This window comes from Pygocentrus nattereri, chromosome 22 (genome assembly GCF_015220715.1).
Source record: "Pygocentrus nattereri isolate fPygNat1 chromosome 22, fPygNat1.pri, whole genome shotgun sequence".
Taxonomy (NCBI): Eukaryota; Metazoa; Chordata; class Actinopteri; order Characiformes; family Serrasalmidae; genus Pygocentrus; species Pygocentrus nattereri.
The window spans coordinates 34,477,034-34,500,438 of NC_051232.1; the positions used below are offsets into that span (position 1 = coordinate 34,477,034).

A 23,405-nucleotide genomic window follows, 5' to 3' on the forward strand; every position below is an offset into this window, starting at 1 on the left:
CACAATCCTGACATGAGAAGCAATAAATTCTGATAAATTATGTGTCTCTTTTTACAGATTCACTAAACCGGTCTCGCGCTCTATAGGCAGTCCTTTTACTCAGATAGCCGTCACTTGACCCGTGAATACCTACAGAAATGTGGTGCCTTTATGAACTTGGCAACTTTTCGATTTAAATTTTCTTGCCACTACCTAAATTTTTAGATCTTTGCTTGTACAGACTTTGAAAACAACTCCCAGCTCAGACACCTTTTCATAAAGTGTTTGTGTTAGAATTTTGATGGTGGGAGTAGAAATAGTGATCATCGCTTGTTTTAATTGGCTTTCTATTCTTTTGCACTGATGCTGAGCACTAAACCTGATTAATATGGAGAACATGAACCCGCACTGACAGGATACACAGTGGATTTTGGTGTTTTTACAAGCCAGATTACTCGCCGCTACTTTTCTGCAGCTGGATAAAGTCGCGCTGGCTACACAAGGCAGGATATGCCGATCGCTGTGATCTGTGTGTGTTGCTACATTAATCCTTCATTGTGATATGAAGCCTGATATCAGAGCAGGTCGTCCAGTGGATTCTGCACTGTTATTTGAGCCAAACTGCTCACTGATGCTTAGTCACACCTCGATGATGCCACTCTGGCTAGCGCAGGTCAGGGTCTGCTGACCTCTGTGATGCCCACAATCAGCCATGCAGGTAAAGAGCTCCTTATAGTGATGCACAATTGTTGTGACGGTAGCCGTTATTGTTTCATACACAACACCAATGTTGACAGTAATAATGTTTAAATTTTATCGTCTATTAATTAAAAACTGAACTTTTTTCAGCCATGTATGCAGAAGATTTGTAACCGGCTGTTTGGATGATGGTTATTATTAACAAGGTGTTTATTTTGTAAACTCATATCGTGCAACCCTACTTTTCGCACAAGCTTGTCAATTCCAGGCACGATCACTGTAATTCCCAGCCTTTCCCTAAAAGCTACTCATCCTCTAAAAGGTCATCAGAATGGATCACCTTCCAGTTTTTTCCCTTACACTGAGGAATCGTACCTAGAAAACTCCTGGCAAGTGTTTCCTTACATGCATGAACACTTACAGAATATGTTTTGCTGCACTTTCAAAGCTACAGCACTTAATCAAACCCAGCAGGCCTCTGCGGTCACTCGGGACGGGTCAGTTAGTAGAGCCCAGAATCGGAACCAAACAGGGTGAGGCAGCATTCACTCACTCTGATGACAACTGCTGGAACAAACTCCCAGATGAGGTCACAGCCGTCTTTGAGTCCAGTGTGAAGAGGTTTTTGTTTTATTGTGCCTTTGTTTAGAGCAAAGCACTTTAACGTTAATGTTCTGTAACTATTACTGCGAATGCCTTTCCGAGGTGCTAGATATCAGAACATTGTAAGCTTTATTATTTCATTATTTTATTTTCCCGTGTTTGCGTGAAGCACTCTGAGCTGCTGCTGTGTCTGAAAGTCACTGTCTTGCCTTTCACTCTTCTCCATTAGTCTGTTATTCAAGCTGCTATCAGAAAAGCAGAAGGGCACAGGCTATCGCCGCGACCTTGAGCTCCATCATGGACAATTTTATCAGAATTTTGGTAGCAGCTTCACTTAAAAACAGCAAATATGTAAAGTCTGTAGTGTCCTAACAGAAACAAGTCAGTCAGTGAACCAGCAAGCGCATATTCACACATCAAAATTCGTCAAACGGTAACACAATCAATCAAAAACCTTGATGAGCTTTAGGGAAGAACATGGGGTAAAAAGCAACAAGGACCTTTAATTGTAGGTGAACAGCTTCAAGCTTAAGATGCTTTTGCTCATCTTCTCATATTACTAATATTAAGGCTCAGTCCCATTTCTAATTTTTACCCCTACACCTTGTTTTCGAGCATTACCCCTTAATCTTACCTTTGAAATGAGCCCCTCTAATAAAAGAGCATCACTTCATTAACAGCTACTATCGCCGCTCTGTAGGCGACCCTGCCCGTCTGCAGGGACAGCAGAGGAGGGGAAAGTTCAGCTCCTCACTGCTGGGCTTTAGTTACATTTAGGGATCAGACGCCTTCAAAGAGGGGGGCAATTATTTATTATCACCCTCCAATTTTCAGTGATATGAAGCTGAAGTCAGAGATTCTCCAGATTCTTGGGCATTTTCCCGTTCCACCTTGCTGCTCCATTTAAGGTGGAACAGGAAATTTAGCTAACGACACATCAGCACTGCTAGCATGGGCTCTGACTCACCTCTAGCATCTTGTGAAGGTCTTCCTCAAACTCGTCAATGTTGGCGTTGGTCTGCAGGCCTTGAGGGTCAGAAATGATGCCGTGCAGCATGAACTGGTAGTACTGCTTCATGAGGAGCCCACCCTTCAGCACCTCCTTACACTCGCGCACCAACTGCAACACACAGTCACACGGTTATCGCCAGTTACCGTTAACAGGCACCGCAGCCGCGAGACCCCCAGTCACTTCACAGCTCAATCCAAAAGACCTACGGCTTCTGCCGTCTCAGGGATCCATCATGACTGCAGGACTTACTGATACTAGACCTGTGCCCAGTGATGTGCAACCGCTGTGGTGATGTGATACCACAGCAATGCCACATTTACATATTAACACCTATAAAACCATTTACATGCTTAAGAAAACGTGTTTCTTTACTAACTCAGGTTAATTTATTAACTAATATTTAATCAGTGTTTATAATCATGAGTATAATTTACTAAAGATGGTTATAATTATAGGAACCATTTAATAACTGAAGTAAACCTCTTTTTTATTGTGTGAAACAGATAAAAACGGAACTGAATGACACACAGATACACCTGTAGTGTGTAAATGTAAACACAGCAACTTATGTGGTTCAGTAAAAACGAAGCTGAACGTTGTCTCACATCTACATTTCTGCTACGCTAAAGGCGAAAGCGAGGCTAATGGCTATCCTCCTACTGCATGGAAGCGTCATTCGGCAGTGCGTCAGAAAATGCCTTGTGGTAAACGTATACAGAGTGTAAGGGCACAGACACGGTGCAACCCTCTATGACTATAACCTACAGGTAATTCTCGTGACTACGCCGAGCAGCTGGGAAACGCAGTTCAGTGCTGCACAGTTAGACCAGCTGACGAGAAACGCTTTACGAGTGAAGCGCGAGGGCCGTGCAGCCTGGACAGGCACCTGTTTGATGCTGAGCAGCGAAGGCTTCCCTGCAGGTCTCTGCTCCAGGCGCAGTTTGAGGCACTCGTGGATGACGTTTAGCAGCACGCGGCACAGCACCAGGAAAGCAGGCTGGAACGAGGGCAGGTCCATGTCCTGAAGCTCCGCCCACGACACCCGTCCCGAGCCCGCCTCCTCCTTCACATGTCCGGCCAGGTGACGAGACAGCTCAGGCAGGTAGTCGCTGTACAGAGAGGAACAGTCCGGAACCTCGGACAGCTGAAACACACACAGATGAACATGCGCATCTCTCAGAAATCACACACCTAAATCTACGAACGAGGGTGAGAACACGCTGGTCTGCTGGTCTGCGGCGGGTCAGGAGGAACAAGACATGACCAGAGCCCAGACTTGGAGAAGCTCAGCGCTTACATGGATCCCACAGCACACCCAGAACTCAGCACAACAGCAGCGGAAGGAACAGCGCCATCTGACCAGTCGTTCTCTGTTATCGGGGACGTTTAAGTTTCATTTACGGAAAATCTGCCAGTTTCTTTCCCACATGACGAGATTTCCTCAATAACAAGGTGCGTTTTCTTTACTACGCTGTATTTTTATGTTAACATGTTTATTCCAGAGCTTTTACAGCCCACAAAAACATTTTAATCTGCCCGATTATTTCAAACGTAAACGTAGCACATTAATCAAGGCAGCCTACTGAATTTCTTTATAAATTAATAAAAATGTTTTTACTCACGATGGGCGAAAATGGACGCTGATTTGCGCTGGTAACATAAACATATCTAGCTGGCTGTGCATGTTTCCGACCAATCGCTGAGCCCGACTTTCACGTTTACGCACTTTTCAATCCAATTTTGTAAAAAAAAAAAAAAAAAAAAAAAAAAAAACACTACATGTTGTTAAATTTCTACTTATTGTCATGAAGATGCTACCCTAGCGGTGCCACCATGGGTCACCGGGTGGGGGGGGGCACTCACAGGTTGAACTGTTCTAGAGCACATGCGTCAAGCTCCGGTTCTCAAGAGCCAAAACTTCAGTACACAGCCTCATTAAACACACCTGATTCAACTATTTAACTAATTAGCATGACCTGAATTCAGAGCATTAGACGAGAGTGAACGCTGATCTCCACAGCTCTTGGGCCTGGAAGGTCCCCAGTTCAACGTGCCTGTTGTAGAGCATAAATAAAGCGGTTTTTGGTTTTCAGACAGGTGTGAGATGTTTCTTCAGTGCTGGCTTATTTTGAAACGATCTTGTCAGATCATCCACCTAAACATTCAGTTAATATCACAGACTGTATTACAGAAACATGTATCTTAATATTTAGGCAGACAGATCGCTTCATATCGAAATGGCAGTTTGAAAAGAGCTTAACTTACACCGGCTGTGTTTACATGCAAAGATTTTCTCCAGCCTGATTGAACACATTCCGATTACAGATTCAGACGGAGGTGTTTATTCTCACTCTATTCAACAATCTGATGAAAATAGTAATGAGTTGCAAAAATGACGCGCATGTGTAGAGAACCGCTTAGTGTAGACGTTACCACAACAACCAGCATCACGCGAGTCCAGTCAGAGTGAGATGAGCAGCAGTGAGCAGTGCTTGTGTTTTTAACTGCTTTAAAATGACGTCAGACTCAGGAAAACGTCCCTCACACGTCCTTATTAAAGAAGGCCGAGAGGAAGACGTCGTGCTCTGAGACGCATAAGCTGGACGTCCGTCCCACCGCCGTCTTTTAAAGATCAGAGCGCTCATGCAGAACGGACTGAAACTTTCCGATAGGGAATGTAATCGGATACAGACGTTTACACGGATATTATTCTTCTATATAACTGATTTTGTATTTACAGGATTACCCACCTCGATCAGTCGGATAGAAGCTGTATTCTGAATGGCCTCAATCAGACTAGACTATTCCTGTTGGATTATTAACGGATTATTAGGCTGCAGGTAAACATGGCTAATGAGAATATTTCACCTAATGTGTGGAGAACATCCAGAAGATAAGTTAGACCAATCAGAAATAAACAGCCACACAGTGGATATGTTGGTGCTTCTAGGCCATAAAATGCACCCTAAAAAATAACTGCAATTTAATTTGCACCTGTAAAAGCCACAGTTTAGATGTTTTCCCCGAATCATCCAACCTGACTCTCCAACAGTAAAATCAACCGTATCCTAGAGCCCCGCGATGGTGCGCTCACCTCTTGAGTGGGCGCATGACTCAGCAGTGCAGTCCTGGACCTCTGCAGTGAGCGGTCCATCAGCTTGTGCAGTCGCAGAATGAGTTTGCGCAGACCCATCTGCTTCAGCGCCTTGTCCACAAAGGGCCTGTATATGGCCGTCGGGCAGTACTGGCTTTCGCCGCCGAACGCCGGGATGAACTCCTCGGATAACAGACGAGCAAACTTGGGCATAAGGCAAGTCACGGCATCCCTTTTGGCTTCAGCCTCACCCGTCTCGACTTCCTCCTCGTCGCTGTCCGCCGTGAAGGTCGCTGTGGAGTCATTCTCGTCCTCCTCATCCTGCTCGTCACTGCCGCGAGAGCAGCGGGGCGAAGGTATTTCAAAGACGGGCCAACCGATAGAGGACAGGTCTCGGAGGCCCAGCACAGTGCCCATCACGCGCAACTTTTGGTTCAGGTCCTGAGTGATATTGAGCCACAGGCAGAGCGCCTGCACCCTGCCCTGGAAGTCCCGCGCCGCGTACTTCTCGTAGTCCTTCTGCAGAGTCTGCAGCGACGGGTAGAGGGCTTCTACAGACTCCAGCAGGCCCATCACGCCCTTCACCTGCTCAAAGGCCAGCCGCTGTCTCTGCAAGTGCTCCCTGCATGCAGAACCCGAGCCTGGCAGGGCCGTGGTGTCTACCTCAGCCCAGGAGCCAGGGCAGGTCCCGCAGTTAGATGTTCCCGGGCAGGAGTCTCTTTGGACTGACTCGAGCGGAGCCTCGGGCAGGGCTAAGCAGCTGTAGTCCACCTTGAAGCGCAACACCTTGTTGATGATGTCTGGAATAGCCTGGCGGGCCGTGTAGAGGAACAGGTCCTGGTCGCTGATGCTGCGGCGCGCATGCCAAGCTTGCAGCTCCAGCCAGATCACCTCGTTGTTCTGGCCCATGAAGGCCGTGTTCTCCAGGCCCCGCTGCTCCTTCTCCTTCTTCTTGGACGACATGGACGTCAGCTTCAGCAGCAGGCGCAGCGTCTCGAAGAATTTCAAGCGGTCCGCCGGGCAGTCGGTCCGCGAGGTTTGGCGGTGGGTGCGGGGCAGCTGGTGGGGCATGTTGACAGGGAGCTTGCTGGAGCTGCATCCCAAGCTCAGGTAGGGCTTCCTGGGGTCCATGCTGACTGCGCTGAAGGGACCAGACTTGGAGAGGGGGTCCAACATAAAGGAGCCCTCAAAAGTCTTCTTTTTGTCTCGCTCGTTAGAACGCAGGTTGGACCGCTGCTTTTTGCCTTGCCTGTAACTGATCTCCTCGGCAGACTCGGGCAGTTTGGCGCCGTCACGCTCTCTCTGGGACGAGGTGCCGGAGGGACTCTTCTCTGCAGAGGAAACAATAACGAAAACTTTAATGTTCATCTGAAATTTTTAAAATGGTAAAAAAAAGCCTTGCAAATACATTCTTACGAACAATTAACAACAAGGGGCAGTCGTGGGCTGGAGGTTAGGGATCTGGCCCTGTGACCAGAAGGTCGCCGGTTTGATCCCCAGGGCCGACAGTCCATGACTGAGGTGTCCTTGAGCAAGACACCTAACCCCCAACTGCTCCCCGGGCGCCGTGGATAGGGCTGCCCACCGCTCCGGGCAAGTGTGCTCACTGCCCCCTAGTGTGTGTGTTTGTGGTGTTTCACTTCACGGATGGGTTAAATGCGGAGGTGGAATTTCCCCGGTTGTGGGATCAAAAAAAAAAGTATCACTTAATTAAGTAAAATCAGTTTGGATAATATCGTATGTAAAACTTCACAGACTGCCTTAGGTCAATGTTACGGATGTGCATTTAGACGAGCTTTGATGTCATCCCAGAGTTCAGCAAGAGAAGTGTGGTTAAGTGCCATACATAGGATTTCATTCATAATTAAGAAGACCACGCAGTTACACGAAGTACAAAAGTTGAAGGAACATCTTAATAATTGCACTATTTCATCCCTAACTAATTAATTAGTTAAGCAGAATACATTCATTTACTTAAATAAATGCATTAACTGACTTCAATTAAATAATTAATCAATTAATTTCTCAATAAATGCATTCATTTTACCTCAATAAATGCACTAATTTACCTCATTAAATGTATGAATAATTTGCAATTTAAACTTTTAAATGTTGCACTATTCAATGCATTAATTAACCTAAATTAATGCATTAATCAACTTCAATTAATGCATGAATTAACCTCAATTACTACATTAATTAACCTGAGTAAATGCATTAATATTACGCCAATAATTACATTAATTTACCTGAATAAATGACGAGCAGACGTATCACCACAGATTGAGAACAACTGAGTATAAGAAGGAAAATTGTACATATGCCTATGTGAATTAACTAGGCCGAGCCATATCTAATAATAAGCACGTTTTCTGGTTAATAAAAAGGTGATTATTGATAATATCGACCCCCTCGCCCTCTTAACCCCGCGCCAACATAAGAAATGCCGCCCGCAGCAGGTAACCTACCTTTGACCTGCTTTCTGCTCCATTTCAATTCAAATGCTTTTTAAAATATGAACTGTTTTCTACAGGTTCGTAACGACTTGCATACTAACAGCGCTCCCTGCTGGAGAAACTTCAGACTGCTGCCGATTCCCAAAGCAGTGCCCGCACAGCTAGTTTTCATAATTCAGCACTTACTCTGCACAGAAATGCTGCAGATTGTACTCAGACACAGTGGGCAGTTTAACAGTTTAAGCTTTAAAGGCCTCATTATTACTCAGTGTTTTAAAGGTAAGAGAGATTAAAACAACATTATTTATTCCCTTTTTCTGTAAACGAGGGTCAGAGGAACTTTCTCTCCAGGTTAGAGTTCATTTAGCTGCTCTACTCTAACTTTCGCTGGTATGTTGGGCTGAGGTGCTGCCTGAAAACCCAGTTTGCGTGTGCAACCAAAATAACAGGACTGGCCTCTTACCTTTGATGGGCGAGCGCCCTGCAGCTCTGTTCTGGGTGCCTCTCTGGTGTTTGCCAGACAGGCGTTTCATCTGGCGGGGGGTGCGGGGAGGGGAGGCGCCGTAGAAAGACTCCTCGTCTTGGCTGAGCTCATCCCACAACTCATCCAACTCAGAGCTCTGCTGGGATACATCTTTCGGTGGGACCGTTGGCCTGGAGGAAGAGGCACATGAGGAGGAAAAGTGGTGACAGAGTTCACATGTATCTCTGTTAGCTTTGCGCTAACTAACTACTAAAATCCCATAGGGACGCTAATTAGAGTTAGTGCTATTGTCACTCTTCACACCGGAAAGCTGGGTGAGTTTTCCGGTTTTCAGATCTGCTGCAGCTCATTGTAAAGGTTTTCAGAGGAATCCGGGCCGAGTTACGGTTTCTAGGCTATGAAGGACCAACTGGGTGAACCGATCTGCTACAGCGCCACCCTGAGGCAGAGCAGAGCTGCAGTTCTAGTTAGTTAAGACCACCAGAGACAGAAGCTGATTGTGGGTGAAACAGATAAACAATGAGATACACGGAATCTGTAATAAACCACTTCTATCGAAGAGCATAACATCACAATAAGTTAGGGACCCGCAGAACTTTGATTTGAGATATTCAGGCGGTCCAAACGGTTAATTAGGAGGTGCTGGACCCCCCAGGACCCCCTTGTATTTTGCACCTTGACTGTACATGAGAGCACAAACACAGGCAGCAACACTTTTCCTTCCATTACTTTAGAGCTGGACCCTAACATTAAAGAAGACGTGGGAGCAAAGAAATCAAGCTACACGCCATGACAGTGTCTCCCCAGTGACGCCCGGTGGATGTCAGAACGTTACCTGCACAGAGCGCCCGTCACTGTATCAGTGAGTGTAGAACCCGGGTACGGACGCGCCCGTCACTGTATCAGTGAGTGTAGAACCCGGGTACGGACGCGCCCGCCACTGTATCAGTGAGGGTAGAACCCGGGTACGGACGCGCCCGCCACTGTATCAGTGAGGGTAGAACTCGGGTACGGACGCGCCCGCCACTGTATCAGTGAGGGTAGAACTCGGGTACGGACGCGCCCGCCACTGTATCAGTGAGGGTAGAACTCGGGTACGGACGCGCCCGCCACTGTATCAGTGAGGGTAGAACTCGGGTACGGACGCGCCCGTCACTGTATCAGTGAGGGTAGAACCCGGGTACGGACGCGCCCGTCACTGTATCAGTGAGGGTAGAACTCGGGTACGGACGCGCCCGTCACTGTATCGGTGAGGGTAGAACTCGGGTACGGACGCGCCCGTCACTGTATCAGTGAGTGTAGAACCCGGGTACGGACGCGCCCGTCACTGTATCAGTGAGTGTAGAACCCGGGTACGGACGCGCCCGCCACTGTATCAGTGAGGGTAGAACCCGGGTACGGACGCGCCCGTCACTGTATCAGTGAGGGTAGAACTCAGGTATGGTTCTGATGTGTGTGTCAGATGAACTGGTTCCTGAGAGAGAACGTGCGCAGGAATGTGTGCGGGTTCTGCTCGAAGGTGCAGCGTGGGGCAGAGTCCAACAATGACTGAATCCTTCAGGAATGACACAGGAAGCTGTGACGTCATCTCAGCCTTGCTGTTTGTTTGGTTGCCATGACGCAGCGCTGCTGAACTCCGCTCGGGCGTAAGAGCCTCAGCACTGCCCTCTCATCGAGCTCTGACCTCCACCCAAGCCGGACTAACAGCAGAGCAGAGCCTCCACGCGCAGGCAGTAACTCAGTGCTGCAGACGCGGCTGAGCGGATCACTGGCGGTTTGCTATACAGGCTGGAGGAATGTTACAGCACCTCGACAGGAGGGCCGGACGATGCAGGCCGACAGCCCTGCTGGGCTGACCTCTGACCACTGCCCTCCATTGTCGAGGCTGCACTCCTCTATTGTGCTCATGCGGCACGTGGCCCCTGAGCCTCTTCACTGAATGGACTAGCACAGCTGGCGAGTGACGCACTCGCTCACAAACGGCCCTTAATAACGGTCCACAGCCTTCAGTCAACTCACCAAAGCAGCAGATCAGAGAAAAACCCAACATACTGTACACACGTTTTATTATAGCTTAGAGAACTTCAACTCCATTCATGGTGGAGGGAGACATGCAGGGCGCTGTGCGGCAAAATAGTCCCCAAAGAAACTCATTATTCCAGATTTTCCACTGTTTTCCATCATCAACATTCCATATAACCTCAGAAGACTCGTGTAGGTTCTCTGGTGGTTCTGGATGGTAAATAAAGTGTCTATATCTGTGTTGTAGTCATGGCGACGCCTGGTTCCCATCACCACCACTGTAAAGACGTCTGACACACCAAACCGCTCTGAACCTCTGATTCCACCTCACTGACTGACCTATGCAGAATTTTTTTAAATTGGTGGAATTCCCCTTTAAAAACGGTCTTTTCTTCCCACACTTTCCCCCTTGCTGTGCCCTCGTGCCACAGATTTGTACAATACTGTTTCCTCTGTCCACACAATAACCTCTTGAGGCTGCGACAGTGAGTGAGTGTGTGCCGCACTCGAGTCCTGGGAGGCAGAAATGTGAGGAATGCAGCACAAAAATCGAGGGTGGGGTCACCGAAGCCCATGGAACTGACCGGCTTAATTCATGAGAAAAAAAATGCCAGCAACACCCCAAACCTCCCCACCCGGATCCCAAAAACAGAGGGGCGGTGTTAAACGAGGGTCTGCAGGCCCGTGCAGAGCGACAGGAATGCCGTAGATCACGGAATCCTACTATAACATGCCACTTCCTTCCTAGAGATGAGCTGACCAGGGAACGCTCTGTGATCCCAGTGATTCTGGCACTCTGCGTTAAACGCAGGAATGCTGCCCCTGGACGCACGCTTAAATCAAGTGGCTCCGCAGTGCTGCGGTCATCTACGCTGCCAAGATGACGTATATAATATTTCTCATATTTACGGAATTATGAGAACAGTATCAGGTACTTTAACTGCACATAAACGTGTTAGACTGGAGTCATTTAATTCAGTGAAATTCCCACCATAGTGGCAGCGTTGCTCGCTGTAAGAAATAATAAGAAGAAAGCAGAGGTGATGAGCACTGAGACGGAGATTACATCCTGCAGAGGAATAAGCCATCTTTACAGGTTCTGTACAGAACCTTTTTGAAAAGGGCCCTATATGGTACCAGAAAGGGTTCTGCTACTGTCTCTAGACTTGATGTTACAACAATCCATATACGTCTCCATAAAAAAACAAATAGTACATGTTTCCACAATAAACATAACGCATGTGATTTCTTATACAGTCACAAGTATTAACGCTGTGCATGAGGTCACAGAGGGTGGGGAGGTGGTGGGGGGGTAATTACATTCCAGAGAAACACGATGACGCAGTGCAGAATGATAACATACAGCACACATGGGTTCTGCACAGCCTGCTTTTATGGGCCTGGAATCAGCCAGACCAGCGTTTACTCCATAAACAGCAAACAAATCACAGGGCAGGAGGCTGCAGGACACGCAGTCCCTCAGCGCGACTGCCAGAAACACAACCACACACCTTCACATCTACACCAGCATGAGAGCTACATAACACCATCCATCCTAACACTGATAACAGCCCATAACACGGGCACCGACAGCACCCCATAACACGGGCACTCACAGCACCCCACAACACGGGCACTCACAGCACCCCACAACACGGGCACTCACAGCACCCCACAACACGGGCACTCACAGCACCCAACAACACGGGCACTCACAGCACCCCACAACACGGGCACTCACAGCACCCCATAACACGGGCACTCACAGCACCCCACAACACGGGCACTCACAGCACCCCACAACACGGGCACTCACAGCACCCCATAACACGGGCACTCACAGCACCCCATAACACGGGCACTCACAGCACCCCATAACACGGGCACTCACAGCACCCCATAACACGGGCACTCACAGCACCCCATAACACGGGCACACACAGCACCCCATAACACGGGCACTCACAGCACCCCACAACACGGGCACTCACAGCACCCAACAACACGGGCACTCACAGCACCCCACAACACGGGCAGCATAAGTTAACAGCATAACTCTTCATATCAGCTTAATATGAGCTCTAATAACACATCATAACATCAGCATCTATAACAAGAGCACAACATAAGTGCTAATAACAAAAACAGCATAACATCAGCACTAATTACAACACATCATAACAGCAATAATCAGCACTGACAGCATAACATAACAGCACAATATCCACACTAATAACAACAAATAACAGCAGACGTACAAGCAGCACAACCCAGTACACAGCACTGATAACACAACCCATCACATCAGGACTGATAACACAACCCATCACATCAGCACTGATAACACAACCCATCACATCAGCACTGATAACACAACCCATCACATCAGCACTGATAACACAACCCATCACATCAGCATTGATAACACAACCCATCACATCAGCACTGATAACACAACCCATCACATCAGCACTGATAACACAACCCATCACATCAGCATTGATAACACAACCCATCACATCAGCACTATTAACACAACCCATCACATCAGCATTAATAACACAACCCATAACATCAGCATTAATAACACAACCCATAACATCAGCATTAATAACACAACCCATCACATCAGCATTAATAACACAACCCATCACATCAGCACTGATAACACAACCCATCACATCAGCATTAATAACACAACCCATCACATCAGCACTAATAACACAACCCATCACATCAGCACTGATAACACAACCCATCACATCACCATTAATAACACAACCCATCACATCAGCACTGATAACACAACCCATCACATCAGCACTAATAACACAACCCATCACATCAGCACTGATAACACAACCCATCACATCAGCATTAATAACACAACCCATCACATCAGCACTAATAACACAACCCATCACATCAGCACTGATAACACAACCCATCACATCAGTACTGATAACACAACCCATCACATCAGCACTGATAACACAACCCATCACATCAGTACTGATAACACAACCCATCACATCAGCACTGATAACACAACCCATCACATCAGCACTGATAACACAACCCATCACATCAGCACTGATAACACAACCCATCACATCAGCACTAATAACACAACCCATCACATCAGCACTGATAACACAACCCATCACATCAGCATTAATAACACAACCCATCACATCAGCACTGATAACACAACCCATCACATCAGCACTGATAACACAACCCATCACATCAGCATTAATAACACAACCCATCACATCAGCACTAATAACACAACCCATCACATCAGCATTAATAACACAACCCATCACATCAGCACTGATAACACAACCCATCACATCAGCATTAATAACACAACCCATCACATCAGCACTGATAACACAACCCATCACATCAGCACTGATAACACAACCCATCACATCAGCATTAATAACACAACCCATCACATCAGCACTAATAACACAACCCATCACATCAGCATTAATAACACAACCCATCACATCAGCACTGATAACACAACCCATCACATCAGCACTAATAACACAACCCATCACATCAGCATTAATAACACAACCCATCACATCAGCATTAATAACACAACCCATCACATCAGCACTAATAACACAACCCATCACATCAGCACTAATAACACAACCCATCACATCAGCACTAATAACACAACCCATCACATCAGCATTAATAACACAACCCATCACATCAGCATTGATAACACAACCCATCACATCAGCATTAATAACACAACCCATCACATCAGCACTGATAACACAACCCATCACATCAGCACTAATAACACAACCCATCACATCAGCACTAATAACACAACCCATCACATCAGCACTAAAAACACAACCCATCACATCAGTATTAATAACACAACCCATCACATCAGCATTGATAACACAACCCATCACATCAGCATTAATAACACAACCCATCACATCAGCACTGATAACACAACCCATCACATCAGCACTAATAACACAACCCATCACATCAGCACTAATAACACAACCCATCACATCAGCACTAATAACACAACCCATCACATCAGCATTAATAACACAACCCATCACATCAGCACTGATAACACAACCCATCACATCAGCACTGATAACACAACCCATCACATCAGCACTGATAACACAACCCATCACATCAGCACTGATAACACAACCCATCACATCAGCACTAATAACACAACCCATCACATCAGCACTGATAACACAACCCATCACATCACCATTAATAACACAACCCATCTCAACACCAGCTCTAACACAACCCCCTCAGCACTACTAACACCACTCCTTCAAACCAGCACTAACATTACCCATCATAACACCGGCTCTAACGGCGCTACCCGTCACGACACCGGCTCTAACGGCGCTACCCGTCACGCCACCGGCTCTAACGGCGCTACCCGTCACGCCACCGGCTCTAACGGCGCTACCCGTCACGACACCGGCTCTAACGGCGCTACCCGTCACGACACCGGCTCTAACGGCGCTACCCGTCTCGACACCGGCTCTAACGACGCTACCCGTCACGACACCGGCTCTAACGGCGCTACCCGTCACGACACCGGCTCTAACGGCGTTACCCGTCACGACACCGGCTCTAACGGCGTTACCCGTCACGACACCGGCTCTAACGGCGTTACCCGTCACGACACCGGCTCTAACGACGCTACCCGTCACAACACCGGCTCTAACGGCGCTACCCGTCACGACACCGGCTCCATGGCGTTACCCGTCACGACACCGGCTCTAACGGCGCTACCCGTCACGACACCGGCTCCATGGCGTTACCCGTCACGACACCGGCTCTAACGGCGCTACCCGTCACGACACCGGCTCTAACGGCGCTACCCGTCTCGACACCGGCTCTAACGGCGCTACCCGTCTCGACACCGGCTCTAACGGCGTTACCCGTCACGACACCGGCTCTAACGGCGCTACCCGTCTCGACACCGGCTCTAACGACGCTACCCGTCACGACACCGGCTCTAACGGCGCTACCCGTCACGACACCGGCTCTAACGGCGTTACCCGTCACGACACCGGCTCTAACGGCGTTACCCGTCACGACACCGGCTCTAACGGCGCTACCCGTCACGACACCGGCTCCATGGCGTTACCCGTCACGACACCGGCTCTAACGGCGCTACCCGTCACGACACCGGCTCCATGGCGTTACCCGTCACGACACCGGCTCTAACGGCGCTACCCGTCACGACACCGGCTCTAACGGCGCTACCCGTCTCGACACCGGCTCTAACGGCGCTACCCGTCTCGACACCGGCTCTAACGGCGTTACCCGTCACGACACCGGCTCTAACGGCGCTACCCGTCTCGACACCGGCTCTAACGGCGTTACCCGTCACGACACCGGCTCTAACGGCGCTACCCGTCTCGACACCGGCTCTAACGGCGCTACCCGTCACGACACCGGCTCCAACGGCGCTACCCGTCACGACACCGGCTCTAACGGCGCTACCCGTCACGACACCGGCTCTAACGGCGCTACCCGTCACGACACCGGCTCTAACGGCGCTACCCGTCACGACACCGGCTCTAACGGCGCTACCCGTCTCGACACCGGCTCTAACGGCGTTACCCGTCACGACACCGGCTCTAACGGCGCTACCCGTCTCGACACCGGCTCTAACGGCGCTACCCGTCATGACACCGGCTCCAACGGCGTTACCGAGTTATTCTGTGAGCATGACCTCTACAGAATCTGCACAGTCCTGTTACAGGAACACAGGACTTCAGTACACACTAAAGATACTTCAAGGGTTCTCTTGTAAAGGCTATGGTTCTATACAAAACCATGGGAACCGTCTGCATGCTTAACTGATTCTTTGCCTGGTGAAATGGTTCTCCAGACTGATGAAGAATGTGTTGTAAACAGCTGTATAACGCACTGAAAAGAGTTCCTCTGCCGTTACAATGTCAAGCTTGTAAACAGAACCATTTTCAAAGATGTTCTACAGGGAAGCATGTACATACCGTTCTCCATCAATCTGAAGAACCATTTCACCATGCAGAGAACCAATCCAGCCTGCACATGACTCTATACACATTCTTTACAGAGGGAACCACGGGAACTACTGTCATGCTTAAACGGTCCTTCAGACTGATAGAGAATTAGTTGTATGTGGTTCTATATAGCGCCAAAAAGGTTCTTGTGTAGTTACAAGATTAACATCAAACCCTTTCTGGTGCTATACAGAACCATGTATAACAGCACTTTTCCAAAATGTTCTACACAGAACCATGCACAACACATTCCCCATCAATCTGAAGGACCAATTCCAATGCAAAGAACCCTTTACTCATACAAACGAATGAACAGAGATGGTGAAGATAGCGGTTCTATACAGAACCATTTCCATGCTTAAAAGGGTTACATTTACATTTACGGCATTTGGCTGACGCTCTTCTCCAGAGCGACTTACAACTTGATCTTTTTACACAGGGGGGGCCAAGGTGGTGTTGGGAGTCTTGCCCAAGGACTCTTATTGGTATAGTGTAGGGTGGTTACCCAGGTGGGGATTGAACCCCAGTCTACAGTGTAGAAGGTAGAGGTGTTAACCACCACACTGTCCAACCAACAATTTAATGCATGGTGAAGCAGAGGTGTTGTATGCGGTTCTATACAGCACCAAAAAGGGTTCTGCTCTCATTAAAATCCTGACATCAAACTTTCCTTTGGTGCTTTGAACTGTTTTCACAATAGAGGACCATGCACAGCACCTTCTCCGTCAGTCTGAAGAACCATCTCACCGTGCAGAGAAGCATTAATGCATGCAAACGGTTCTCTGAGAGTCCAGGGTTCTAAACAGGACCCTGTTTTGAAGTGTGGGCTTTATGCTTTATGAGGCCAGTCTGTGCAGACAGATGGGATTCCGGGAATGCTAAATCAAAGCCCCTTCACTGACGACCCCCCACCCCCACCAGCTCTGCTGCACTTTCACACTCAGGTTCTGCTGTTGCTCAACTCTGCTGACTAATTTCGGCTGAAATCGGCTGTTTACGGTCGCCTCGCTGATCGAGGCCTGACGCAATGATGCAACACTCAGCTGCATGCAGAGCAGCACACGCACACGCGCGCACTCACGCACAGAGCCCAACAGAGAGCATAATGTTAAAGCAGCCCTCTCTCACTCTGTCTCTCTGTTTCTCTGTCTGTCTCTCTCTCCCTCTGTCTGTCTCTCGCTGTTTCACTCTCTCTTTTTCTCTGTCTGTCTCTCTCTCTTGTCTGTCTCTCCCTCTCTCTGTTTCACTCTCTCTCTCTCTCTCCTGACCACACAATGATGAAGCACAGAGCGGCTGAGTTCACCTTCCTCACGGCGCGAGCATCTCCGCCGGCCTTCGGCTCCCCCGCCTCGAGCGCAAACGGTCGTGCGCGCGCGCCCTCCGAGCAGCAAATCGGTGCAAAGAGGATAAAAAGTTTTAAAAGTTTAACGCGAATTTCGCCCGGGTTGCACTGGTTGCGCTGCACGCGGAGCACTTTGTGGCAGGAAGCGCGTGGGCATCCGAACGCGCAGGCGCGCCTCTGTCTGTGTCTCGCTAGCTCGCTCGCTCGCGCTCACCCCCCCTCCCCCTTAAGTGCACTTCATAGAGCTCAAGACTGCGGCTGCGTCCCAAACCGACCTGTGGGTCAAAACCAGGCCAGTTCTAACGGGAACCGGCTGAGTATTTTCCACTAGTTCCCTGCAGAACGCCTTTACATCCCATCAGGAAACATCAAACGCATTCAGAACCAGCCGCTGGCCAGCTGTTAAACCGTCAGGACCCTGGATGCTGTGATCAACATATCAAAAAAGCCAAAACCATCAGGAACCAACAGAAACTCCGTGGTTTCTGGATCTTTCAGTCCAGATCACAGACGTTCTTGCTTCCCAGTGTTTTCATTTAAACACCTTGATCGTTGTTATATATAATATATACACTTTATTATATATTATTTTATTATATATTTCTTTTATATATTACTATATATTATTTTATTATATATTACTTTACTATATAGTTATTTTATTATATCTTTTATATATTATATATTATTTTATTATATATTTCTTTTATATATTATTATATATTATTTTATTATATAGTTATTTGATTTATTCTTCTTCTTTTTATTATTTAGTTTATTTTTCTGCAGTTTTTTTCTCCCGTAACTAGTCCCGCAGTTTTCGAGATATCGACGCCGTTCCCACTCCAGATTGTCCAGCCGGTTGTGTGATGCGTGCTTGTGTACAGCTTTTTGATGGGAATTCCGTAACAGCGGCCCAAAATCTGGGAATTTTTGTCCAATTGAAAATGAATGGGGAGGCTGTTGGCAGACTGCCAGACATGACGTCACAATGCCCCCCCCCTCTCTCACACAACACCTCCAATCCACGCACGGAGCTCAATGTCTCACCTGCTCCCAGCCTGATTCTCAGCAGGACCAGCACACACAGTGATCTTATTAAGGTGGAACTGCCCTTATGTAACACTGAATTTTAAGGTGGAACGTCTTTTAAGGCAGCACTGAGTTTACACTGACAATGAATGGGGTGAAAAATTGCATGAGTGCAGTATCTGCTTGGCCGAACGACACCGTGTCGCGTACACTACCTCACAGCAGCCCCCAAGCACGAGTTCACTCGTTTATTCCATCCCTCGTTTCTCGCATAGGCTTCCATAGTAGCACAACTATCCCACATTTCCTTCAGGAAAGGCATATTTCTAGTTTTTACTGCACTTTATCTACACCACTCCGTTAATTCTTTAAGGTCATACTTTATTTTGACCTACACACTTCGCAGCATGGTAACTGGCCTAAAACAATACCAGCCCACCAGGAATTCTCAGACTCTCTCGATTTCCCACTCCGGCGCAGAGTAAGACTGCAAACGTGTAGGAACGTGATAAAAAACAAACAAATGAATAAAGAGACTGTTAAACCTAAAGCATCGGGCCTGTATTTTTTTTTTTTTTTAAATAATAATTGGGAGGAAAAAGTATGAGTTTTTCTTTTGAAATGTACTTAGTAAAACTAAAAAGCTCTGACAGAAATACTCAAGCACAAATTCCCACACTAAAACACTCCTTCCCACAAACCCTGCAGAGAAATCTAGAAACAAAGCCTATGAGGAGCTCTCTCTCCCTCTGCCTCCTTCTCTCTCTCTCTCAACCTGGATTGTCATGGAGGACGGGTGGGTTTAAATATCTGGGAGTGTATTTGGGGGACAGTGAGCATGTAAAGCAAAACTGGGAGGGTGCAGTTGAGAAACTGAAGGGACGACTCAGCAGATGGAACTGGCTAGTGCCTCAGCTGTCTTATCGGGGACGGGTTCTCGTTGTTAATAACCTTGTTGCTTCCTTTTTATGGCACAAACTGGTTTGTGTAGATCCCCCACCAAATCTTCTAGCTGACCTGCAGGAACTGCTGGTGGACTTTTTTTGGGACCGATTGCACTGGTTACCACAGGCCATCCTCTGTCTACCTAAAGAAGAAGGAGGATAAGGGCTGGTTCACTTAGCCAGCAGGACTGCTGGCTTTCGCCTCCAGTTCATTCAGAGACTCCTTAGTGGCCCTAAAGACTTGGTGTGGAGAGACGTGGCATGCAGGATTTTACGCACTGTGGGGCGAATGGGACTGGACAGAGCTCTGTTTTTTATGAGTGCTAAAACGCTGGACGTTGATGGCCTGCCTGTTTTTTATCGTGGGGTGAGGTCCCTGTGTTTAGTGGCCAAACTCCTACAGTGTTGGAGGTCGGTGCTGTCCTCTGAGGAACGAGCACTGATAAAGGACTATGATGAAGGAGTGCTCAACCTTGATGAGGATGACCCCTTCCCCAAGGTTACCATTGTTCCTGACCTGCAGGGGTGTCAGGGCCCCCTCCTGGACCGTGCAGAAGAGCTGAGAATGGACCTGAGTTCAGTCTCTGGCGAGCTGCTTTACTCAGCCTGTGTGAAGGTTTTTAATAGGAAGAGACTGGAGAACAGGACCGCCACGCCTGGCGAGATGCTCTGGGTCTCGCTGACGAGGTGAAGCCACAGTGGAGAGCACTGTATAAACCACCGTTAACTAAAAGAGTGGCAGATCTACAGTGGAGGGTTTTACATGGAATTGTTTCTGTTAACTCGTTTATTTCTGTTTTAAATCCAGAGGTCACTCCAGGATGCCCTTTTAGTTTTGAGAGGGAAACTGAGTGGGGGTAAGTGGAGTGGGGGTATGGGTGGTGAGGGTAAGTGGAGTGGGGGTATGGAGGGTGAGGGTAAGTCGAGTGGGGGTATGGAAGGTGAGGGTAAGTGGAGTGGGGGTATGGAGGGTGAGGGTAAGTGGAGTGGGGATATGGAGGGTGGGGGTAAGTGGAGTGGGGTATGGAGGGTGAGGGTAAGTGGAGTGGAGGTATGGAGGGTGAGGGTAAATGGAGTGGAGGTATGGGGGTGAGGGTAAGTGGAGTGGGGGTATGGAAGGTGAGGGTAAGTGGAGTGGGGGTAAGTGGAGTGGAGGTATGGAGGGTGAGGGTAAGTGGAGTGGGGGTATGGGGGGTGAGGGTAAGTGGAGTGGAGGTATGGAGGGTGAGGGTAAGTGGAGTGGAGGTATGGGGGGTGAGGGTAAGTGGAATGGAGGTATGGAGGGTGAGGGTAAGTGGAATGGAGGTATGGAGGGTGAGGGTAAGTGGAGTGAGGGTTTGGGGGGTGAGGGTAAGTGGAGTGAGGGTTTGGGGGGTGAGGGTAAGTGGAGTGGAGGTATGGAGGGTGAGGGTAAGTGGAGTGGGGGTATGGAGGGTGAGGGTATGGGGGGTGAGGGTAAGTGGAGTGGAGGTATGGAGGGTGAGGGTAAGTGGAGTGGGGGTATGGAGGGTGAAGGTAAGTGGAGTGGGGGTATGGAGGGTGAGGGTAAGTGGAGTCGGGGTATGTGGAGTCAGGAGGGTGGGGGTATGTGCGGTCAGGAGGGTGGGGCTATGGGGGGTGAGGGTAAGTGGAGTGGAGGTATGGAGGGTGAGGGTAAGTGGAGTCGGGGTATGGGGGGTGAGGGTAAGTGGAGTGGGGGTATGGGGGGTGAGGCTAAGTGGAGTGGGGGTATGGGGGGTGAGGGTAAGTGGAGTGGGGGTATGGGGGGTGAGGCTAAGTGGAGTGGGGGTATGGGGGGTGAGGCTAAGTGGAGTGGGGGTATGGAGGGTGAGGGTAAGTGGAGTATGGGGGGTGAGGGTAAGTGGAGTGGGATTGGCTGAACGTTACGCTGGTCAAGCTCCAGTAGTGCAGCAGAGGCAGCGCTGCATTAGAGCAGCTGCCGCGCCCCCCTCAGGTCGCGCCCTGCTATTACAGCACATGGTGAAGAAGTATGAACTACATTTGAACCAGAAAATGTTCGTTTACACCTGAAGCAGCTGCGGACATGTAGTTACAGTTAAGCGAGCAACACCCACGACCTGGCGCCTTCCTGCTGGAATCTAAAGGTCTCCGATGGTAAACCAGCCCAGTCCCGTCAGAAAGCACCGGGTTTGAACTCTACTGGTCGATTTTCAGCTCAGAGTGTCGGAGAGCGGCTAGCGGCTCATCACGAACGGCTGCCGTTACCGTCGTGCACTGCGTAGGGAGGAGGGAGCAGGGAGCTCGCAGCCGTTCGAGACTCCGCCCGCGCTCCTCCGAGCGGAGCAGTATCTGGCAGGCTGCGGGTCCCGGCTGTGGACCGAGCGAACACAAACACACCGCGCTGCTGGACTCACCTGCTCCGTCCCGGAGGCTCCATGCCGAGAACAGGAGCTTCTCTACCCCCGCACCGGCTCGGGCATGTCCCGGAGAACAGACGCCGCCGCCCCGGGCTCACTCTCTGCAGCCGCGGCCCAGCGCTCTCCTCCCGGCGACACTTTCGCTCTCAGTCCGCGCACAGCGGGCTCGGCCGAGGCAGCGCGGCCGCCATGTTCCAGCTCTGAGTCACCGAGGGAGGGAGTGACGGGCAGGCAGCTACGGCGGCCCGCTGGGTCCACGCGCATACACACATCCCATAATAACACATTCGCCCTTTGGTCCTTACAACCCTTACAAACCAACGGGACGAGCAAAAAACAATCATTTAGCACAGAGACAGCAGCAGAACGCTTTACTGCTTATTCCAACCCAGCTGGTTTAAAGTGTTTAAATGGATATTCTACTTTATACACCTTCAAGTTCTGAACAGAGCCGGTCAGACTGGGTAGATAACCTGACCGAGCCCGAACCGCTCACAGTGGTGGTGATGGGAACCAGACGTCCCCCTCTAAAAGCTCCTCACAGTGGTGGTGATGGGAACCAGACGTCCCTCTAAAAGCTCCTACAGAAAGTTCCTACATGAACTGGTTCTGAATTCACTGCCTGATGACTGAGACGCTGTTTTATGAGAGTTTAGAGAACTTCAACTCCATTCATGGTGGAGGGAGACATGCAGGGCGCTGTGCGGCAAAATAGTCCCCAAAGAAAACTCATTATTCCAGATTTTCCACTGTTTTCCATCATCAACATTCCATATAAGCTCAGAAGACTCGTGTAGGTTCTCTGGTGGTTCTGGATGGTAAATAAAGTGTCTATATCTGTGTTGTAGTCATGGCGACGCCTGGTTCCCATCACCACCACTGTAAAGACGTCTGAACCGCTTCACACCAAAGCCTCTGAACCTCTGATCACACCTCACACACTGAGTTACGGGGGAACGATGTCTTTATGTGAACTTGGTTTCAAACATAAAATGCAATCGAATGAAATTAATCTTTAATAAAAACTATATACACATAAAAAGTCACAAACAATCTGTGCAACACGACGAAACCACACCACCACCTCTCGGGACGCCATCTTTCTGTCCTTGCTAACTAGCGCACATACTAATGGCACAATTGATTAAAATCTTTTTAAAGGATGTTTTACTTTCAGCCTGTAACAGAAATCAGCAATACCAACCAATCGGCTCCCAGTATCAGCAATACCAACCAATCGGCTCCCAGTATCAGCAATACCAACCAATCGGCTCTCAGTA

At 48.8% G+C, this 23,405-nt stretch overlaps 1 protein-coding gene across 4 annotated transcripts in view; it reads right to left on the bottom strand.

The window, feature by feature from the left end:
• Nucleotides 1-23,405, bottom strand: part of map3k4 (mitogen-activated protein kinase kinase kinase 4) — a 65,032-nt gene that overhangs the window by 33,316 nt on the left and 8,311 nt on the right. Inside the window, exons 1-5 of one of the 4 annotated variants that reach the window (XM_037533031.1) lie at nt 22,123-22,367; nt 8,307-8,497; nt 5,388-6,718; nt 3,180-3,437; nt 2,249-2,401 (exon numbers count right to left, since the gene is read on the bottom strand). In XM_037533031.1, coding sequence (XP_037388928.1) covers nt 2,249-2,401; nt 3,180-3,437; nt 5,388-6,718; nt 8,307-8,497; nt 22,123-22,145 — 1,956 coding nt within the window. In that variant the 5' untranslated portion in view covers nt 22,146-22,367. Of the gene's footprint in view, nt 1-2,248; nt 2,402-3,179; nt 3,438-5,387; nt 6,719-8,306; nt 8,498-17,732; nt 17,889-22,122; nt 22,368-23,405 lie in introns of those variants that run through there. The other 3 variants (XM_037533032.1, XM_037533034.1, XM_037533033.1) reach the window with 3 other exon arrangements.